Source organism: Chlorella variabilis (genome assembly GCF_000147415.1).
Source record: "Chlorella variabilis unplaced genomic scaffold CHLNCscaffold_15, whole genome shotgun sequence".
NCBI lineage: Eukaryota > Viridiplantae > Chlorophyta > Trebouxiophyceae > Chlorellales > Chlorellaceae > Chlorella > Chlorella variabilis.
Genome location: NW_005435073.1, coordinates 559913 through 575956, shown reverse-complemented (window position 1 = coordinate 575956; position 16044 = coordinate 559913). Strand labels below are relative to the sequence as shown.

The 16044-nt window shown below is 64.7% G+C and overlaps 7 protein-coding genes across 7 annotated transcripts; 2 read left to right on the top strand and 5 right to left on the bottom strand.

Annotated features, from left to right (window-relative positions):
* Nucleotides 1–261: 261 nt before the first annotated feature.
* CHLNCDRAFT_53400 (hypothetical protein) lies at nucleotides 262–2991 on the top strand (the record flags this gene model as incomplete). Its single annotated transcript, XM_005846068.1, has 10 exons — nucleotides 262–327; nucleotides 463–591; nucleotides 744–810; nucleotides 976–1117; nucleotides 1315–1468; nucleotides 1598–1706; nucleotides 1849–1981; nucleotides 2208–2337; nucleotides 2453–2714; nucleotides 2861–2991. The coding sequence occupies 10 exons, from the start codon at nucleotides 262–264 to the stop codon at nucleotides 2989–2991; spliced, it is 1323 nt and encodes a 440-aa protein (XP_005846130.1).
* Nucleotides 2992–3297: 306 nt separating this feature from the next.
* On the bottom strand, nucleotides 3298–4595 carry CHLNCDRAFT_136078 (hypothetical protein; the record flags this gene model as incomplete). Its single annotated transcript, XM_005845943.1, has 4 exons — nucleotides 3298–3577; nucleotides 3690–3837; nucleotides 3968–4212; nucleotides 4408–4595. The coding sequence occupies 4 exons, from the start codon at nucleotides 4593–4595 to the stop codon at nucleotides 3298–3300; spliced, it is 861 nt and encodes a 286-aa protein (XP_005846005.1).
* Nucleotides 4596–4991: 396 nt separating this feature from the next.
* CHLNCDRAFT_136077 (hypothetical protein) lies at nucleotides 4992–6357 on the bottom strand (the record flags this gene model as incomplete). The annotated part of the gene is made up of 4 exons (XM_005845942.1): nucleotides 4992–5274; nucleotides 5415–5562; nucleotides 5703–5942; nucleotides 6033–6357. 4 exons carry the CDS (start codon nucleotides 6355–6357, stop codon nucleotides 4992–4994), a joined length of 996 nt encoding a protein of 331 aa, XP_005846004.1.
* Nucleotides 6358–6912: 555 nt separating this feature from the next.
* CHLNCDRAFT_136076 (hypothetical protein) lies at nucleotides 6913–8330 on the bottom strand (the record flags this gene model as incomplete). Its single annotated transcript, XM_005845941.1, has 4 exons — nucleotides 6913–7192; nucleotides 7288–7435; nucleotides 7645–7887; nucleotides 8027–8330. 4 exons carry the CDS (start codon nucleotides 8328–8330, stop codon nucleotides 6913–6915), a joined length of 975 nt encoding a protein of 324 aa, XP_005846003.1.
* Nucleotides 8331–8839: 509 nt separating this feature from the next.
* CHLNCDRAFT_136075 (hypothetical protein) lies at nucleotides 8840–12164 on the bottom strand (the record flags this gene model as incomplete). Its single annotated transcript, XM_005845940.1, has 12 exons — nucleotides 8840–9026; nucleotides 9193–9253; nucleotides 9379–9635; nucleotides 9870–9982; nucleotides 10111–10252; nucleotides 10339–10492; nucleotides 10658–10738; nucleotides 10888–11017; nucleotides 11182–11349; nucleotides 11455–11552; nucleotides 11707–11813; nucleotides 11995–12164. 12 exons carry the CDS (start codon nucleotides 12162–12164, stop codon nucleotides 8840–8842), a joined length of 1668 nt encoding a protein of 555 aa, XP_005846002.1.
* Nucleotides 12165–12549: 385 nt separating this feature from the next.
* On the bottom strand, nucleotides 12550–13833 carry CHLNCDRAFT_136074 (hypothetical protein; the record flags this gene model as incomplete). The annotated part of the gene is made up of 4 exons (XM_005845939.1): nucleotides 12550–12664; nucleotides 12850–12997; nucleotides 13177–13434; nucleotides 13521–13833. 4 exons carry the CDS (start codon nucleotides 13831–13833, stop codon nucleotides 12550–12552), a joined length of 834 nt encoding a protein of 277 aa, XP_005846001.1.
* A 642-nt stretch (nucleotides 13834–14475) lies between these two features.
* On the top strand, nucleotides 14476–15123 carry CHLNCDRAFT_136073 (hypothetical protein; the record flags this gene model as incomplete). The annotated part of the gene is made up of 3 exons (XM_005846067.1): nucleotides 14476–14548; nucleotides 14675–14839; nucleotides 14930–15123. 3 exons carry the CDS (start codon nucleotides 14476–14478, stop codon nucleotides 15121–15123), a joined length of 432 nt encoding a protein of 143 aa, XP_005846129.1.
* Between the last annotated feature and the right edge of the window lie 921 nt (nucleotides 15124–16044).

Here is a 16044-nt window from a genome sequence, read left to right as displayed (position 1 = left end):
TCCAGGAGCCCGATGCCCCGTTCAACGTCGCTGGGTGGTGCGGGAGGTGTGACCGGCAGCAAGATAGACGGCACAGGTCCAGCCGGAGGCGATGGCGGCACCTTTGAGAAAACCCAGCCGCTTTCCAGCAACGTGCCCCAAGAAAGTGGCGGGTCCTGTCGATTCACACCCCCGAAAAGGCCCGCATTCGTCCCGATCGCGTCCCTGAGGACAAAAGTTTTTGATCAGAGCAGCTGGGGGGCGCCCCGGGTTTGGGCAAAAATGGGGAAGGTGCTGCTGGGCAAGGCCCACCGTTTATGGCTGGTGTCCGACCTGGATGGGCCAATGGTGGGTGGCGCCTGGGGTGCAAAGCCGACCGCCGCGTCGCGCACCCAGCTCCCCTTTTGGGGGCAGCAGCGACGGCGTCCAAGGGAGCCGGCGCCCCGCTCCACCCCCACCGCCGCCACTACCTCACTGCCGCAGGTGGACCACGACGACGGCACCCACGACAAGCTGCGCGCCTTCAACCGCCTCTGGCTGGCCGAGTTTGCAGCCGACTCGGTGCTCGTCTTCTCCACCGGGCGCTCGCCTGAGCTGTTCCATGAGCTGGCGGTGAGCCGCAAGCCGGCAGGAGGCACATTTAAGCGATAGTATGTGTCGCCAGTATGTGTACAGCTGCAGAGTGTACCGGCAGGCAGCCCACAGCGAACCAAATGCCCTCACATGCCTTCGCCTATTGGCGTACGCTGGATGCATGCGTGCAGGGCGAGGTGCCGCTGCTGACGCCCGACATCCTGGTGTGCTCCGTGGGCACCGAGATCCTCATCAACGGTGCGCCTGCGGGCAGGCATACCTCTCCGCCTGAAAGCAGCACAGTCCCAGCGGCAGGAATGCAGTACGCCGCTGACCTCCCAGGCCCACAACTAGCAGCCCCCCATATTTTGCCCCTCGCTTACCCTGTTTCTCTGCCGGCTGGCCGCCGGCCGCCTGCTGCAGGCCAACCGGACGAGGAGTGGGAGGCGTACCTGAACCAGGGCTGGGACCGGCCGCGCGCTGCGGAGATTGCGGCGCAGCTGCCGGAGCTGGTGATGCAGCGAGACAGCGAGCAGCGGTCCCACAAGATCAGCTACAAGCTGAGGTGAGGTGAAGCGCTGGTGTCAAAGAGGGGTGTGGTGGTCAGCATGAGCGGAGATGCAGGATGGAGCGCGCAGTGCTGCGCTGGGACCGCTGCTGCGCTGCCACTGCGGTCCCAGCGCCTGGCACGCTTGCTCCCCTGCAACATTCCTCGCTGCTCACATCGCATCCCCCCAACCGCCTGCCCCGCCCCGCATTCAGCGTGCCCGACCCCGAGCGTGTGCTGGGCACGCTGCGATCCGCGCTGGCGGCCGCCGGCCTGGACACTGTTGTGATCTTCAGCGGCGGCGTGGACGTGGACATCCTGCCCAGCCGGGCCTCCAAGGGCAAGGCGCTGTCCTTCCTGCTCAAGCAGGTGGGACGCCCACCAGCTGCTGGTGACGGTGCTGGTGGCAATGATTTTGGTGGTGGTGGTGGTGGTGGTGGTACTGCTGCTGCTGGTTCTTGCGTCCAACAACAGCCCAACGTCCTGCCCTGCCCGCAGCTGGAGGAGAAGGCAGGCAGCCTTCCGGCGGCGGGGGTGATGGTGTGTGGCGACAGTGGGAACGACATCGAGCTCTTCGTGGTGCCAGGCAAGCCGGGAGCCAGCTCATGTCAGCTGCACTGCCACTGAGGCGAGCTACTGCCTATGTGGCCTGCGTGCCGCGAGGCACGGCGGACACATGGGAAGCACATGCCGCGGCACGGCACCGCAGAGCGCAGCAAGCACAGCAGCGCTTGTTCTGGCACCTGCAGGCGTGCATGGCTGCATGGTGGCCAATGCGCACCCGGAGCTGCGGGAGTGGTGTGAGGCCAATATGCACGACCGCATCTTCCGCGCCACCCGCAACGGCCCGGGCGGCATCGTGGAGGCGCTGCACCACTTCAGGTCTGCAGTTTCTTTTTATGTTTTCCTTCCGTAACCGCGTGTTGGTGCTGGCTGCGGGTGGCGGCAGCAACACAGCGCCAACTGCCGCCGGCTGGTAGCGCGCTGGCAATTGGCTGGCAGCAACAGGCATGCACTTGGCTGCGGTCGTCGGGCGGGGTGTTTTTGCCCCGTATTTTCGGGTCGAAACTGTTTGCCGGTGTCCCTCGGCTCCCCCCACCCGCCGCAGCTTCCCCAACCCCTCCAAGGCCGACACGGTGCACCGGAGGCAGGCGCTGGTGGGCAACCTGGCTTGGTACGAGGACTGGTGCAACGCCAGCATCCCAAAGGACGATGCCGCGTGCATGGAACAGATGCAGGTGCGAGTTTGCTAGGGCAGCGGTACCGGCGTCGCTGGCAGCTTGCCACATGCGGGATAGGGATGCTGCTGTTGGTCTGCCTGCAAGCTGCTGTTGTTGGCTTGTTCGATTGCAGCTCATGGATGATAGCTTCGAGTATGTGCACCCCAGCGGCAACATCATGACCAAGCAGGCGTTTGTAGAATGGTTCTCGACTGAGGGCTATGGCCACACAGCATCAGCGGCCACGGCCACGGCTTCCCCCAGCAGCGGCGATGCGGCAGCCACCGGCAGCGGCAGCAGCAGGTACTGCATGTGGCTCGACCGCTACAGCGAGCGCCAGCTGGCGCCAGGAGTGTGGCTGGCCCGATACATGGAGCTGCACCAGCCCTTTGCAGGTGCGCGCCGCTGCACTGCTGCCATGCTGGCTGTGCCTGCTGCTGCGCCATGTTAGCTTGCATGCAGCATGACCTCTTCAAGTGGCCATTCAAGCGCTGCTGTTGACGTGCCGCCTGCCCGCCTGCCTTGCTGCCCTGCGTTGCAGCGGGGAAGCACACCAGAGAGCAGCGCAACGGGCGGTGGGCTAGCGTCGTCTTGAACCAGCTGGCAGACGGCACGTGCCGCATCTCCTACATCCACGAATCGCTGGTGCCGCAAGCAAAGGCGCGAGCCTGAGCGCTCCGGGGAGGAGGCCTGTCTGGCAGCATGACGGCTGGCAAGGCACTTCTGTTTGAATGTTCAACGGCTGCTAGCGGCATGCACAGCAAGCAGGGTTGGATGTTTGCGAGGCAGCTGTTGCCTTTTTCTCCCGGCTTGGCAGTGTCCTTGCTTCCAGCGGCATGGACGGCTGCAGTTGCTCGTGTTGGCTGCTGAGTTTTTTGCCCAGGGTACTACGTCTCTTGCACATTGATGCATGCAAATGAAACAGATTGATCCAGCGCTGGGAAATGAGATTGATGCAGCGCAGGAATGTGCCAGTGTTCATTTGGTCGCGGCAGGAACTAGCCCTTTGACGGCAAACCAGTCGAGGATCCAATCAGCTGCCTGGATCAGGTGCTGCTTGGCGGGGAAGTGCTTGGCGCCGGGGATAATGATGGTTTTGCAGTCAGGCAGCGCAGCGGCGGCGGCGGCTGTAGCCTTGCAGGGCCAGATGTCGTGCTCGCCGCAGATAATGATGGTGGGGGCGGTCAGGCGGCTCAGCTGGTCAGGCAGGAAGACGCCACTGGGGCCGCCCGGCAGTGGCGGGTAACGCACAATGTGCCTGCAGAGGGCAAAGGCATGCGACGAGCAGGCACCTTCACAGCCAGCTGTGGCCACAGGGACAGCCTGGCAGGAAGCCAGCCAGGCACTTTCCTGCATTGCAGCATACTCACTTCCACCCCATCAGGACAACCTCCAGCTCCTCTGCGGCAGGCTCGTCGCACACGCTGACCAGCGACAGCCAGGCGGTGAGGGAGCAGGGCAGCAGGCGGTACAGCACGGCTGGAAGCATCAGGCGGAGGGCAAATGCCCACGGGTTCACTGCAGCACAGGGACAGAGGAGGGGGATTGCTCAGCATGCCGGCAGCAATCGCCTGAGTGAAGCAAAGGCGCTGGATTCAGCCGCAGCTGCGGAAAGGCTCCGCCGGCAGGCATGCTCGGCCCGCTTTACCGGCAGATAGCCCTCCAGGAGCAACCAGCGCAGCGCCGCGGATCGCCTCGGGCGCCACATTTGCCAGGTCGAGTACTACCGCCGCACCAAAGGAAGTTCCCATGTGGAGCGGCGGTGGCGCCGTGCCCTTGCCGCCGTCAGCATTAGCTGGTGGCACCAGCCCGAGGCCGCGCAGCACCTCTAGAGCCCACTTTCCATACTCGTGCTTGGCAGGATCCAGCTCTGCATCCTGGTCCGGCTCCCCGCTGCAGGAGGCAGGCAGGCAGGAACTGTGGGTGCGTAAGCGGTCAGCGAGTGGATGGCGTGTGCTCTCAGATATAGCATTACCCTGGCAAGGGAAGTCAGTCACGTAGACGCGGAAGGGCTGCCGCTCCAGCAGCGGGTCACACATGCGAACCATGAAAGGGGCAGGGACGCCAAACCCGCTCCACAACACCAACGGCGGCGCATCAGCGGGGCCGCATACGAGCACATGGGCGGTGCCAAAGCTCGTCTCCACTAGCCTCTCCGCATGCTCGTAGGGCAGCGCAGCGAGAGCCTTGTCGTATAGGGCCCGGATGGCGGCCTCACCGGCTGCGCTGCGATAGATAGTGGGCGGCGGCGGGCGGCGGGGCAAGGCCTCCGCCATGGGGCAGCGACGGCGGGCAGCACTCAAACCCTTCTGAAATGTCGTCCAGCTTCTGTGCGGTCATTATGGGCCAGAGAAATGCGAAGAGGCAAGAAGCGAAGCAGCCACGCCTGGAGTGCCTGGGAGTGCCTACGTGTAGCGTGTAGCGGTGATTGTGAAGCTTCTGCGTGCCTGAGCGAAGAAACGAGAGCGCCACTCCCCCTGAGGGTGCAAGCGGGCACTGCACTACCGTCCCGCCGCCACCCGCCGGGCGGACAGGCCCCAGGGGCATCCATGCACTTTTATTCGCAGCTCATTGGCGTTCATTCGGGCACCCGCCTGTACAGGATCCTTCATGCTGCCAGGATGCAAGCAAAGTGGGGGCATGAGGAGGTATTTGCAAGTCTCCGTCGTGAGCTAGCTGGCGGCGGTCCCCGCCAGCCCCCTGGAAACAAAAAACGCCTGGATCCAGTTGTTGAGCTCTGCCTGCTTCTCCTTGCTGGGCAGGTGCTTGGCGCCGGGGATGAAGATCGTCTTGCAGTCGGGCAGTGCAGCCGCTGCGGCCTCGGCGGCGGCATGCCCTGGAGCAAACATGTCGTGCTCGGCGGTGATGACGATGGTGGGTGCTGCCAGGCGGCTCAGCTGCTCACGGGAGAAGCCGCTGTCGCCCCCGGGCAGCTGCGGGAAGGACAGAACGTGCCTGCAGGCAGGAGGTTGGTTCGGCCAGCTTGCACCACGGGTGGGTGGAGCGCAAAGCGCAGCAGGCCGGCCGCTGACTGATGCAACACTGAGACTCGGGGGCGCCACCTGCGGCACCATAACCTGCAACTCCCAACCCACCTCCATGTCAGCAGGATCTGGTCCTGGTCTGGGTCCCACGGCTCATCGCACATGCTCACTAGCGACAGCCAGGCGGTGGGAGAGCAGGGCAGCAGGCGGTAGAGCATGGATGGAAGGATCAGGCGGAACAGGATCGACCATCTGGCACCTGCACAGCACATGGGGGATTGTTGTATCAGTGGCAGGGAAGAGGGGCTGGTTCACAGTTGCCGCATACCGCATGGAGGGCCCGCTCTGCAGGCATTACCTCAGGCAGGAAAATGTTGCCACCACCCCAGCCCTGCTCACCTGGCAGCAGACCGCCGGGCACCACCAGGGCGGCGCCGCGGATCGCCTCGGGCGCCACCACCGCCAGATCAAGCAGCACCGCCCCGCCAAAGGACACGCCGATGTGCAGCGGCGGAGGCGCCTTGCCGCCCTCGGCGCCAGCTGGCGGCACCAGCCCAAGGCCGCGCAGCACCTCCAGGCACCACTTTCCGTTCTCGTGCCTGCTAGTGTCCAGATCTGCATCCTGAGTGCGGCTCCCCGCTGCAACAGGCAGGCAGGCGGGCGGGCGACGTCATGCTGGGGGGCTGGGGGTGCTGCCAGCAGGCAGAGGGACCAGAGCAGTCACCCTACAGTAAAACCTTTGCTGCTTGAGCGCGCCTTGGTAGGGGTGGTCTGGTGCGTACACACGATAGTGCTGGACCAGCGGGTCAAACATGCGGATCATGAAGGGGCCTGGCACAGCCATCCCGTGCCACAGAACCAGCGGCGGCGCATCCGCGGGACCGCACACGAGCACATGGGCCGTGCCAAAACTGGTCTCCACTAGCTTCTCCTCATGCTGGTAGGGCAGCGCAGCCAGGGCCTTGTTGTAATGAGCGTGTAGAGCTGCCTGACCTGCTGCGCTGCGATACAGCGGCGGCGGGCGGTGAGGCAGGGCCACCTCGGCCTCCGCCATGGGTCTCGCCTGCGCGCAGCAGCCACGGCATACAGCACGCACAGCTCTGGGTTGCCCCGTCTGGGCCTGAAATGCGTGCCGAGATAGCAGAAGCGTGGCAGCCACCCGCACCTATCCTGCTGAGCCTCGGCTGGGCTACAACGGCGTCTGTAACGCCTCTGGCGTGAATGAGGACAGGTCAGAGCGAGCCGCCGCACTGCTGACAAAGCACTGCAGTCCGTCCCGCCTGCCGCCGCCGCCGTACCGTTGACGTGGCGTGCATGCAATTGCACTGTACAGTGTTTTGATGCATGAGCATATCAGCTGAAAGACTCACAAGACAAAATGAAAGCATTCCATGGGCCCAGGGCTGCTGCCGTGCAGTCCCGGGTCGTGGGCAACCAGTGCCGCAAAACCTGGCAGCGGCGCTGACTGGCGATGAGACTGATGAGCAAGCAGCATTGAGAGTATTAGATGCTCTCCAGCTGCATGATGTGTCACCAGCGGTGATCCTGCATGCCGCGGCTCTGATGCCGTGCGGCACAGCATCTGTGAAGGAAGTGACCTGCGTCTGAGCTAAGTGGCGAACCCTGCCAGCCCCCTGGAGGCAAAGAACTCCAGGATCCAGTTGCTGAGCTCTGCCTGCTTCTCCTTGCTGGGCAGGTGCTTGGCCCCAGGGATGACGAACGTCTTGCAGTCTGGCAGCGCAGCCGCGGCAACCTCGGCGGCAGCCTGGCCCGCCCAAAAAATGTCGTGCTCGGCAGTGATGACGATGGTGGGTGCTGCCAGGCGGCTCAGCTGCTCACGGGAGAAGCCGCCGTCGCCCCCCGGCAGCTGTTGGTAGCGCACGACGTGCCTGCAGGGCAGCAGGCCGCTTCACAGCAGGTCGATATGTGGCAGGGCGATGGAGGGAGGAGCACGGTCATCCACTGCGGTGCCCGCGCCACCCACCTCCAGTTCAGCAGAATCTGCTGATGGGCGGCATCAAACGGCTCGTCGCACATGCTGACTAGCGCCAGCCAGGCGGTGAAGGAGCAGGGAAGAAGGTGGTACAGCCTGGCTGGAAGGATCAGGCGGAAGAGAAGCATCCAGCCGGCAGCTGCAGGGCGATGCGAGGAGGGACGGCAGGCGGCAGGGGCGGTGGAGCAGCTGCGCCGGCGCAGCATGGTGCTCGGAGTGCCGCTCTGCCGCAAGAGCGCAAATGGCTGTGAGACATGCCGATGCTGCATCCTCCCGGGACACCGAGCAAGGCCGCGGATGCTTCAAGCAGAGGCATCAGTTGATAGCCACCAGCCCAGCCCAGCCCACCTGGCATCAGCCCGCCGGGCACCACTAGGGCGGCGCCGCGGATCGCCTCGGGCGCCACCACCGCCAGATCAAGCAGCACCGCCCCGCCAAAGGACACGCCGACGTGCAGAGGCGGAGGAGGCGCCTTGCCGCCCTCGGCGCCAGCTGGTGGCACCAGCCCAAGGCCGCGCAGCACCTCCAGGCTCCACTTTCCGTTTTCGTGCTTGTTGATGTCCAGCTCCGCGTCTTGAGTGCGGCTCCCCGCTGCAACAGGCGCCGGCAGGCGGGAGAGCGACGTCACGTCATGCCGGTCATGCTCGGGCCCTGCCAGCGAGCAGGGGCACCGAGGGCTCTCTCCTGCGTGATATCAGCAGAGGGATGCAGGCTAGCCACATGAGCTCACCTTGGAAGGGGTGGTCTGGTGCGTACACACGATAGTGCTGGACCAGCGGGTCCAACGTGCGGATCATGAAGGGGCCTGGCACAGCCATCCCGTGCCACAGAACCAGCGGCGGCGCATCCGCGGGACCGCACACCAGGACGTGCGCCGTGCCAAAACTGGTCTCCACTAGCTTCTCCTCATGCTGGTAGGGCAGCGCAGCCAGGGCCTTGTTGTAATGAGCGTGCAGAGCTGCCCGACCTGCTGCGCTGCGATATGGCGACGGCGGCGGCGGGCCGTGGGGCAGGGCCACCTCGACCTCCGCCATGGGTCTCCCCTGCGCGCAGCAGCCACGGTGGGGAGCACCAAAATCGTTGTCGGCGTCAGTACGCCTCTGCGTTGCCCCATTCTGGGCCAGAAAGGCGTGCCGAGATAGCAGAAGCAAGGCAGCCACCCGCACCTCTCGTGCTGAGCCTCGGCTGGCTACACCGGCGTCTGCTGATCCTCTGGCGTAGTTTGGCGCGAATTCGAACAGGTCAGAGCGAGCCGCCGCACCTGATGACAAAGCACTGCAGTCGGTCCCGCCTGCCGCCGCCAACCCCTCTCTGCACTGAATTTGATGTGCATGCTTGAAACAATTCCACTGTGCAACGCCTGGAAATCTACTGCGCATATCAATGGAAACGCTCGTGAAGGTCGCCAACCGCTGCAGCAGGGTTGCCATCACGGCATCACCCGCTGGCGTCAGCGGCGCTGACCGGTGGTGCACTCGTTGAAGCCGCAGCATTGAGGGCCAGGTCTTGGACGATTGCCAGCTGCAGTCACAGAACACCCTGATCACCAGCGGCGATGCTGGTACTGCATGCCTCTGATGCCGGGCAGCATGAGCATGAGCGCGCGAGCAGGTAGAGACAGGTGCCGGCTGCCAGCCCGGCTCACCGTGGTGTTGCTGGAGTAGCCGGCAAAGGTGGGGGCAAAGATGTCCTTCACCACCGCCTGGCACAGCTGATACAGCACCGAGTGCCTGCAGCGCAGTGGAGCAAAGTATTGTCCCAGAACGGACCCATCCAGGGAGCGGCACGCTGCTGTCATGAAGCAATTGAGGAGTCCATGCGGCACCATGCGGCATGCATGCTGCTGCGGGGCCTTGCCTGAAGGAAGCCTGCATGGCGGCCACGTCGTCCAGCCACTGCTGCTGCTCCGGCGGCATCTGTGCTTTGAGCTTCTCCGCTCTTTCGCTGGGAGCGGGCGCTGCGGCAGCAGCAGTGTGCACACTCACGACACATCAGCTCCCATCAGGGACAGACAGCGGCAGGGCCAATGTGGTCCATGGGGTGGACACCATCTCTGCTAGTATGTGCGTGCTGCCAGTTCACCTGAGCGACCGCCATCCAGGCGGACCTGCCAGCCATCCCAGTCAATCGTGTCCCCCGCTGTGGCGCCCCAAAACATGGCCCCCGCTGCGGGGCTGCTGGCATTCTGCTGCCAGGCGGCGCGGAACGTGGCCTGCACCAAGCGGAACAGCTGGTTGCGCCGCCGCTCGTCCCACTTCTTGTTGAATTCCTCCAGCACAAATGGCTTTCCTGTAACTGCCGAGCTGGCATCGAAATGGGCCTGGATCCACCCCTGGAACCTGCACCGCATGTAGCGGCAGACCATGCTTGCCACTTGCGTGAGGCAGCGAAGGGCAGCAGTCTGCCAGCCAGCCAGGGCGGCGCACCGCTCACCACTCCATCACGCAGTCCCAGCCGCAGTCGCTGCGTGAGGCCTCGTCCCACGTACCCCTGCAGCAGCCGGGGGGCGTTCACTCCGCTGGATGTGTGTGAGGCACAGAAAAAAAGATGCGTGTGCCAGTGGGCCACCTCACCTCATCTCTTCATACATGTGGGCTGCACCGTAGTGGATGTGCGGCAGCAGCGCCAGCTCAACAAAGTCCACGCCGCTGCACAGCGCCCAGGAGCCCGGGTTGGCGGCAATGTACTGCAGCGGGTGGCATTCATGCGAACGCCGTTTTAGCGGCGGCGGCACGCATGCTGTGGTGGCAGCCAGGTGGCCTGCCCAGCAGCCACAGCAGCCCACGTGCCGGCATGCCCCAATCTCAGCCCCACCTCTGGAGCGGTTTCGGTGAAGTATCCCTCGCTGCCCACGTGGATCATGTGGTTTGGGTCCACGCAGCTCAGGAAGGCGCTCATCTCGTCCGCCCAGGCCGACAGCACCGCGCCACGGGTGGCGCCGGGGCAGGCGGGGCACCTGCACAGCGTGGGACATGCTCGCCTGTGTTGCAGCATAGCTGCCAGCCAGCTTAGCACGCCAGTTCCCTGGACAACACAACAGACCGCGGCTCGTTGACGAGGTCCCAAGAGAAGATGGTGGGGTCATCCTTGTACTTGACCCCCGTCAGGCTGCTGGCCCGGTTGGCGATGTGGCACAGGTTGTGGCGGTACAGCAGCTTGACCCGCTCGTCGCGATAGAAGTCCAGCACGGTGTAGCCTGCAGGGCAGAGGGAGTGGCCGGGCTCAGGAATGGGCGGACCAGCCTCTGCCAGCGGCAGCCGGCTGGCTACCGAGTGCAGGCGCCAGATGCAGGCGCCAGCTGGCTCGTTGACTGCCCAGCACAGCCCCAGCGGCATGCTGCACCAGCACCAGCCAAAGTCACCTGTCAGATTCAGGCTGCCAATCACCCATTGGATGTATGGCTCGATGCCAGCAGGGCTTGGGCCAAAGACGGCATGGAAGTCTGCAGGGGCATGCTGTGCATCGAAGCCCTGCTCGCTGCCAGCCGCCAAACACGTGCGGTGAGCGTTGAAGGGCCGGCTCATGGCTGGGGAGGCAGCGGACAGTGCCCGGCGCCGGCACCACCAGACACCACCAGACACCAGAGCCCACCTGCCAGGGTCAGCACAAGTTTGATGCCGTGGCTGGCGGCCAGGGAGAGCAAGTAATCAAGACCCTCCAGCACAGCCTCATCCAACACGCCAGGCGCCGGCTGCAGCGTCAGCCACGGCAGCGGCTCCAACTGCAGCGGAGCGCCATGCACGCAGGCAGGGGCAGGTGGGCGCACAAAGCGCTGCCATGGTCGCTGAGCTATGGGCCTGACCTGCTGCGCCTGCGCCTCCATCCAGCCAAAAGCCGATCTGCCAGCATGCCACCACAGCTGGCTGGGCCGGCCTGGGGATTTACCTCGGGCTGCAGCCGATCAAATTCATCCAGGAAGGGCGGCCGCACTTTGATACCATTGGCGGTGGCAAACACCCGCCCCACCCGTAGGCCCAGCTCCGCGGCGTTGGCAAACAGCGACTGGAGATTGTCCAACAGCTGGCTGCTGTTGCTCGCCGCCCAGCTCAGTGCCTGAGAGAGCAGGGGGAGAGGCAGGGCAATGATGGCGTGGGGCGCCAGCCACAGAGCCGTGGCTGCTCGTAGGTGCAACACCAGGCTAGCCAAGCGGCGGCACACCTGGGCGGCGTTGAAGCCCGCGAAATAGAAGGGTTCGTCATGCAGCACAAACTGCGTGCCCTGGGCCTGCACAGAGTGGTTGGGCGGCTGGTGCGAGCCTGCAGGCGGGGGAAGCAAGGGTCGGCGTGCAGTTGGGCAGGGAGTGCACTTGAGCTGCGGCGAGGAGCCCAGCGGGCACCCAACACAAGGCATCGAAACATTGCGCCCCTCGACAATTGGCCTGCTGAGCAAGGCGTGGAGCAGGTGACCGACCGTACGAGCCTTCCAGGGAGTCCTGAACGCACTCGCACAACTCTTCTGCCAGGCGGCGGTAGTCGATGGGAGGAAACTCCACGACCTGCCCCCATGGCAGCACCTCCCTGCGGGCGTCAAGGCGGGGTGGAGAACGGGCTTGTGCAGAGCTGCTGGGCGGCAGGCACTGGTGGAGAGTCAACCCCACGGTGCAGGCACACAGGCAGCCTGAGGGTGGGCTCGCCGCCGCCGCCGCCCCCGCGCGCCGCCGCCATGGATCGAGGTGTCTGGCAGCCTCGTCCCAGGCACCTGGTGCTGTTCCTCTCAGCGCTCCACTCGTCCAGGGGTAGCTCCTCCAGCCAGGCGCAGTCGAAGCAGGAGATGTCGGGTGGAGCTGCTGCTTGCCCGGCTGCAGCCCAGCCCAGCAGCAGGGCTGCCCATGCTGCTGCTGCTGCTGCTGCTGCCCTGGCATCAACCATTATGCTGGCTCTGCAGGTGGTGCTGCCCGTGATCTTGGCCTTGTCCTTTCTTCCAGGTTGCTTGCACGGTTTTGCTCATTTAAACGGTCATGCATTTTCATTTCTCAATCTGGGCAAGACTGGATGCCTGCTGGAACTTCATCACGTTCATCACGCAGCTCTGCTGGGCAAAAAGGGCCAGGGCCCAACCCCTGGTGCGCAGGGTCAGAGCAACACCCAATGATCGAGGTGCTCAGCACAGCCCCCTGGAAGCAAAGAACTCGATGAACCAGTCAGTGGCCTCTGCCTGCTTCTCCTTGCTGGGCAGGTGCTTGGCCCCAGGGATGACGATCGTCTTGCAGTCCGGCAGCGCAGCCGCGGCCACCGCGGTGGCGGCATGTCCGGGTCAAAAGATGTCATTCTCCGCGGCTACGATGATGGTGGGGGCAGACAGGCGGCTCAGCTGCTCAGCAGGGAAGCCTGTTGACCCCCCGGGCATCTGCGGGTAGCGGACGACGTGCCTGCAGGCAATGTGGGGGCAGCGGGGCAGCGCAGGTGCCGCGCGGGCAACCGGAGAATGCTGGGAGTGTGGCAGGCACCTTGCTGGTAGCTGCTGACTGACGTGATTTTGTAAAGGGCCACCCCCTGATCCTACCAACCAAGCAGCCATGTGGCCAGCCGCCGGCGGAGCGGCATGCCCACCCACCTCCAGCTCAGCAGCACCATCTCCAGGTCAGCCGGCACAGGCTCGTCACACATGCTGACCAGCGCCAGCCAGGCAGTGAGCGGGCAGGGCAGCAAGCGGTACAGTACGGATGGCAGCACCAGGCGGAACAAGACGGGCCACGTGGCACCTGCGCGGCACGGCACGGCACAGCATCACAGGGTGAGAAGGTCTCGGGGCGAGTGGGGGAAGACAATCACCTCGATGACTGCCACGCCAGGGCACTGCCCCCAGGCGCATCATCCCTTGTGCGGCATGTGGACAGGCGCACACACCCTCGGCTCATGCAGGAGGAGCTGCCTGCCTCACCTGGCATCAGCCCGGCAGGCACCAACAGCGCAGCGCCGCGAATTGCCTCTGGCGCCACCACCGCCAGGTCGGCGATCACCGATGCTCCGTAGGACGCGCCGAGGTGCAGCGGCGGCGGCGGGAACGCGCCCCTCTTGCCTTTGCCGCCCTCGGCGCCAGCTGGCGGCACCAGGCCCAGGCCGCGCAGCACCTCCAGGCACCACTTGCCCTGCTCGTGCTTGGCGGGGTCCAGTTCAACATCCTCGCTCCGGCTCCCCGCTGCAGCAGGCAGGGAAAAAGCAGACCAAGCATGAGGGCACGCGCTGATGCTGCTCGGCCGCAAGTGGTTTGGAACATGGCTTCACCTTGATAGGGGAGGTCAGGCACGTAGATGCGGAAGCGCTTTATGCCCACAAGACAGTCAGAGAGGCCAGAGCCTCCAAGCGCAATGGGTGCAGGAGTCGACATGCCATGCCACACCACCAGGGGTGGCGCAGCGGCCGGGCCGCACACCACGACGTGGGCTGTGCCGAAGCTGGTCTGCACTAGCCTCTCCTCATGCTCAAAGGGCAGCGCAGCCAGGGTTTTGTCGTACAGGGACCGGATGGCGGCCTCACCGGCAGCGCTGCGATAGATCGTGGGCGGCGGCGGGCTGTGAGGCGGCGGCGGCTGTGCCATGGCAGCCTCCCGCACGCCCCCGCCGTCTCGGCGTCTCGCTGGGTACCAGAAGCGCTGTAGCGGTCGCTGGCGCTGCAGGCCTCAGCAGTAAGCGGGGCCCCGCAGGGGCAAGCCAGCCAGCAGGCGGCAAGGGCTCCACGGAGCGCCTGAATAATGTGCTGGGGGTGAAAAGGCTACTACGCTAGCCTGCAACGGGAGACAAAGCAAGATTTTCTGAGATTCAGGTTCCTGCAGTACCACGCCGCTCCGCCGGCCGCCACACACCCCTGCTGGCCATTTCACCATCCGGAGCATCCGGAGGGAGGCATAATCGAGATCAAGCTACCAGGGGTGGTGTAACACCTCTCTGTCGCCCGCTATCAGACGGTCCAAGCGGTAGCGGGGATTGGGAAGAAACGGGCCGCCGGATCGCGCAGCGGGGCGGCCCTTTCCTCCCCACTCCCCTCAAGATTCCACCTTCAGTCCTCGAGGCCTCCTCCGAGAATGTCAGGGCCCCAAGGAGACGTGTCTGCTACCTACACGCCGGCCTCCCACCTGGGTGAGCGTGTGACAAAGCCTTGGACAGGCACCCAGGAGCCCCCTGCCCATGCGATGTGCACTGCTGTCTCCAGGCTTACCCAACCCTGTGTGCAGCCGTCGACTATGGCGGCGGCGGCGGGGCGGCTGCTGTCGGTGCGCCTGTCGGCAGCGGACGACACCGGCTGCACCGTGGCCTGTGGGTGTTGGAGTTGCACTGCGGGCTGCACATGACGGGCCACCCTCACGCCTGCAAACTGGGCACCTGCACGCTCAGATGATCAGCATCCCCTCCCCATATCATTGCTGCTGCTCGCCGGAGCAGGCGGAGCGGGCGGCAGCAAGCTGGGCACCACTGCAGCGCCTGGAGGCGGCATTGGGGAGCTCATGGGAGGCGAGGTGGGCAGCGTCCGAGATGTGATGGGTGGAGAGACTGGCGGGCTGAGCGATGTGATGGGTGGGGAGACTGGCGGGCTGAGCGATCTGACAGGTATGTGGGCAGCAGTGGCGGTGCAGCCTCACGTGCCGAATACAGCGCCGGGCAATACAGGCCAACCCGCTGTTCAGTTTGCCGCTGCAGGTGGCGCCACTGGCGGGGTGTCAGACGTGACGGGTGGCATGACAGGCGGCCTGTCGGACATCCGAGACAGGGAGGGTGTGATGGGAGGGCTGGAGGATGTGCGCGGCGGCAAGACCGGGGGCTTGGACGACATTCAGTCTGGCACCGGGGCTGTCGGGCGCCTGCGCGACATCGGGCCAGCGAGCCAGGCCTGAGCGGCTCCAACCGGCCGCCCAGCTGGGGAACAGCACACCCCCTGAGAAGCTTTGCTGGCTGCAGATGCTGTCCCTCCCATGCCAACCTTTGCGGTGGGTGTTACATGTTATGGGCATTTATGCATTGGGAGGACAAGTGAGGCGTGGGAAGCGCAGAGACCGCCGACTGCAAATCGCACAAGGTCGGGGCTGGTGCAAGTGGGCGCTTGGGAAAGGTCAGACGTTGCATGCCGCGCTGCGCACCAGGCTGGGGCGCGGCGGGCTGCAGGGTTGATGGTGAGGCAGGGGACACAAGGCGCAGCCTGCCGGCTGGACGCAGTAGATCATTGATGAAGAGAGTTTGAAGGGCAAATACAGGAAAGCAGAAGAAATAGCATTTGGGGCAGACAAGCGTGTTTTCAACCCGAACATCTGGATCTGGGCGTGGCGAGTGGCGTGGAAAAGAAAAACTGTGATAGCGGCACTACCTGAGAGTGCCTGGCTTGCTTGTGTGGGCTTAAAGTCTGGTAAAGCAAGAACTAGCTTGCAACATAGACTCCCCGCCGAAACGGGACGGGAACCGGGCGAAAGCAGAGAAAGCAATAAAACAGGGGTGGAGCAAGGCGACATGCAACGCAAGCAGCTGACAGGGCACGCATCGAAACGTGTGTATGACTGGCAAAGTGGCATGGCGCATTGGGGAGAAACGCAACGGTACGGGAGCATGGGCTGGCCAAACGGCAGTGCGGAACGCTAGGTCACTAGAAAAGCAGGGAAAGGCGCACTATGTATGCAATGAGGGCAGCCCCGGCTCGGGGCCGTTGAGAAAGCAGTGGGCGGGAGGGGGGAGGCCCCGGTGTGGGCGGGCCCCATCGAGGGGGGATGGGGCGCGCAAGCGGCCAGATGGGGCGGGGCGCGGGCGGCAGTGGAGTCCTGCGGCTG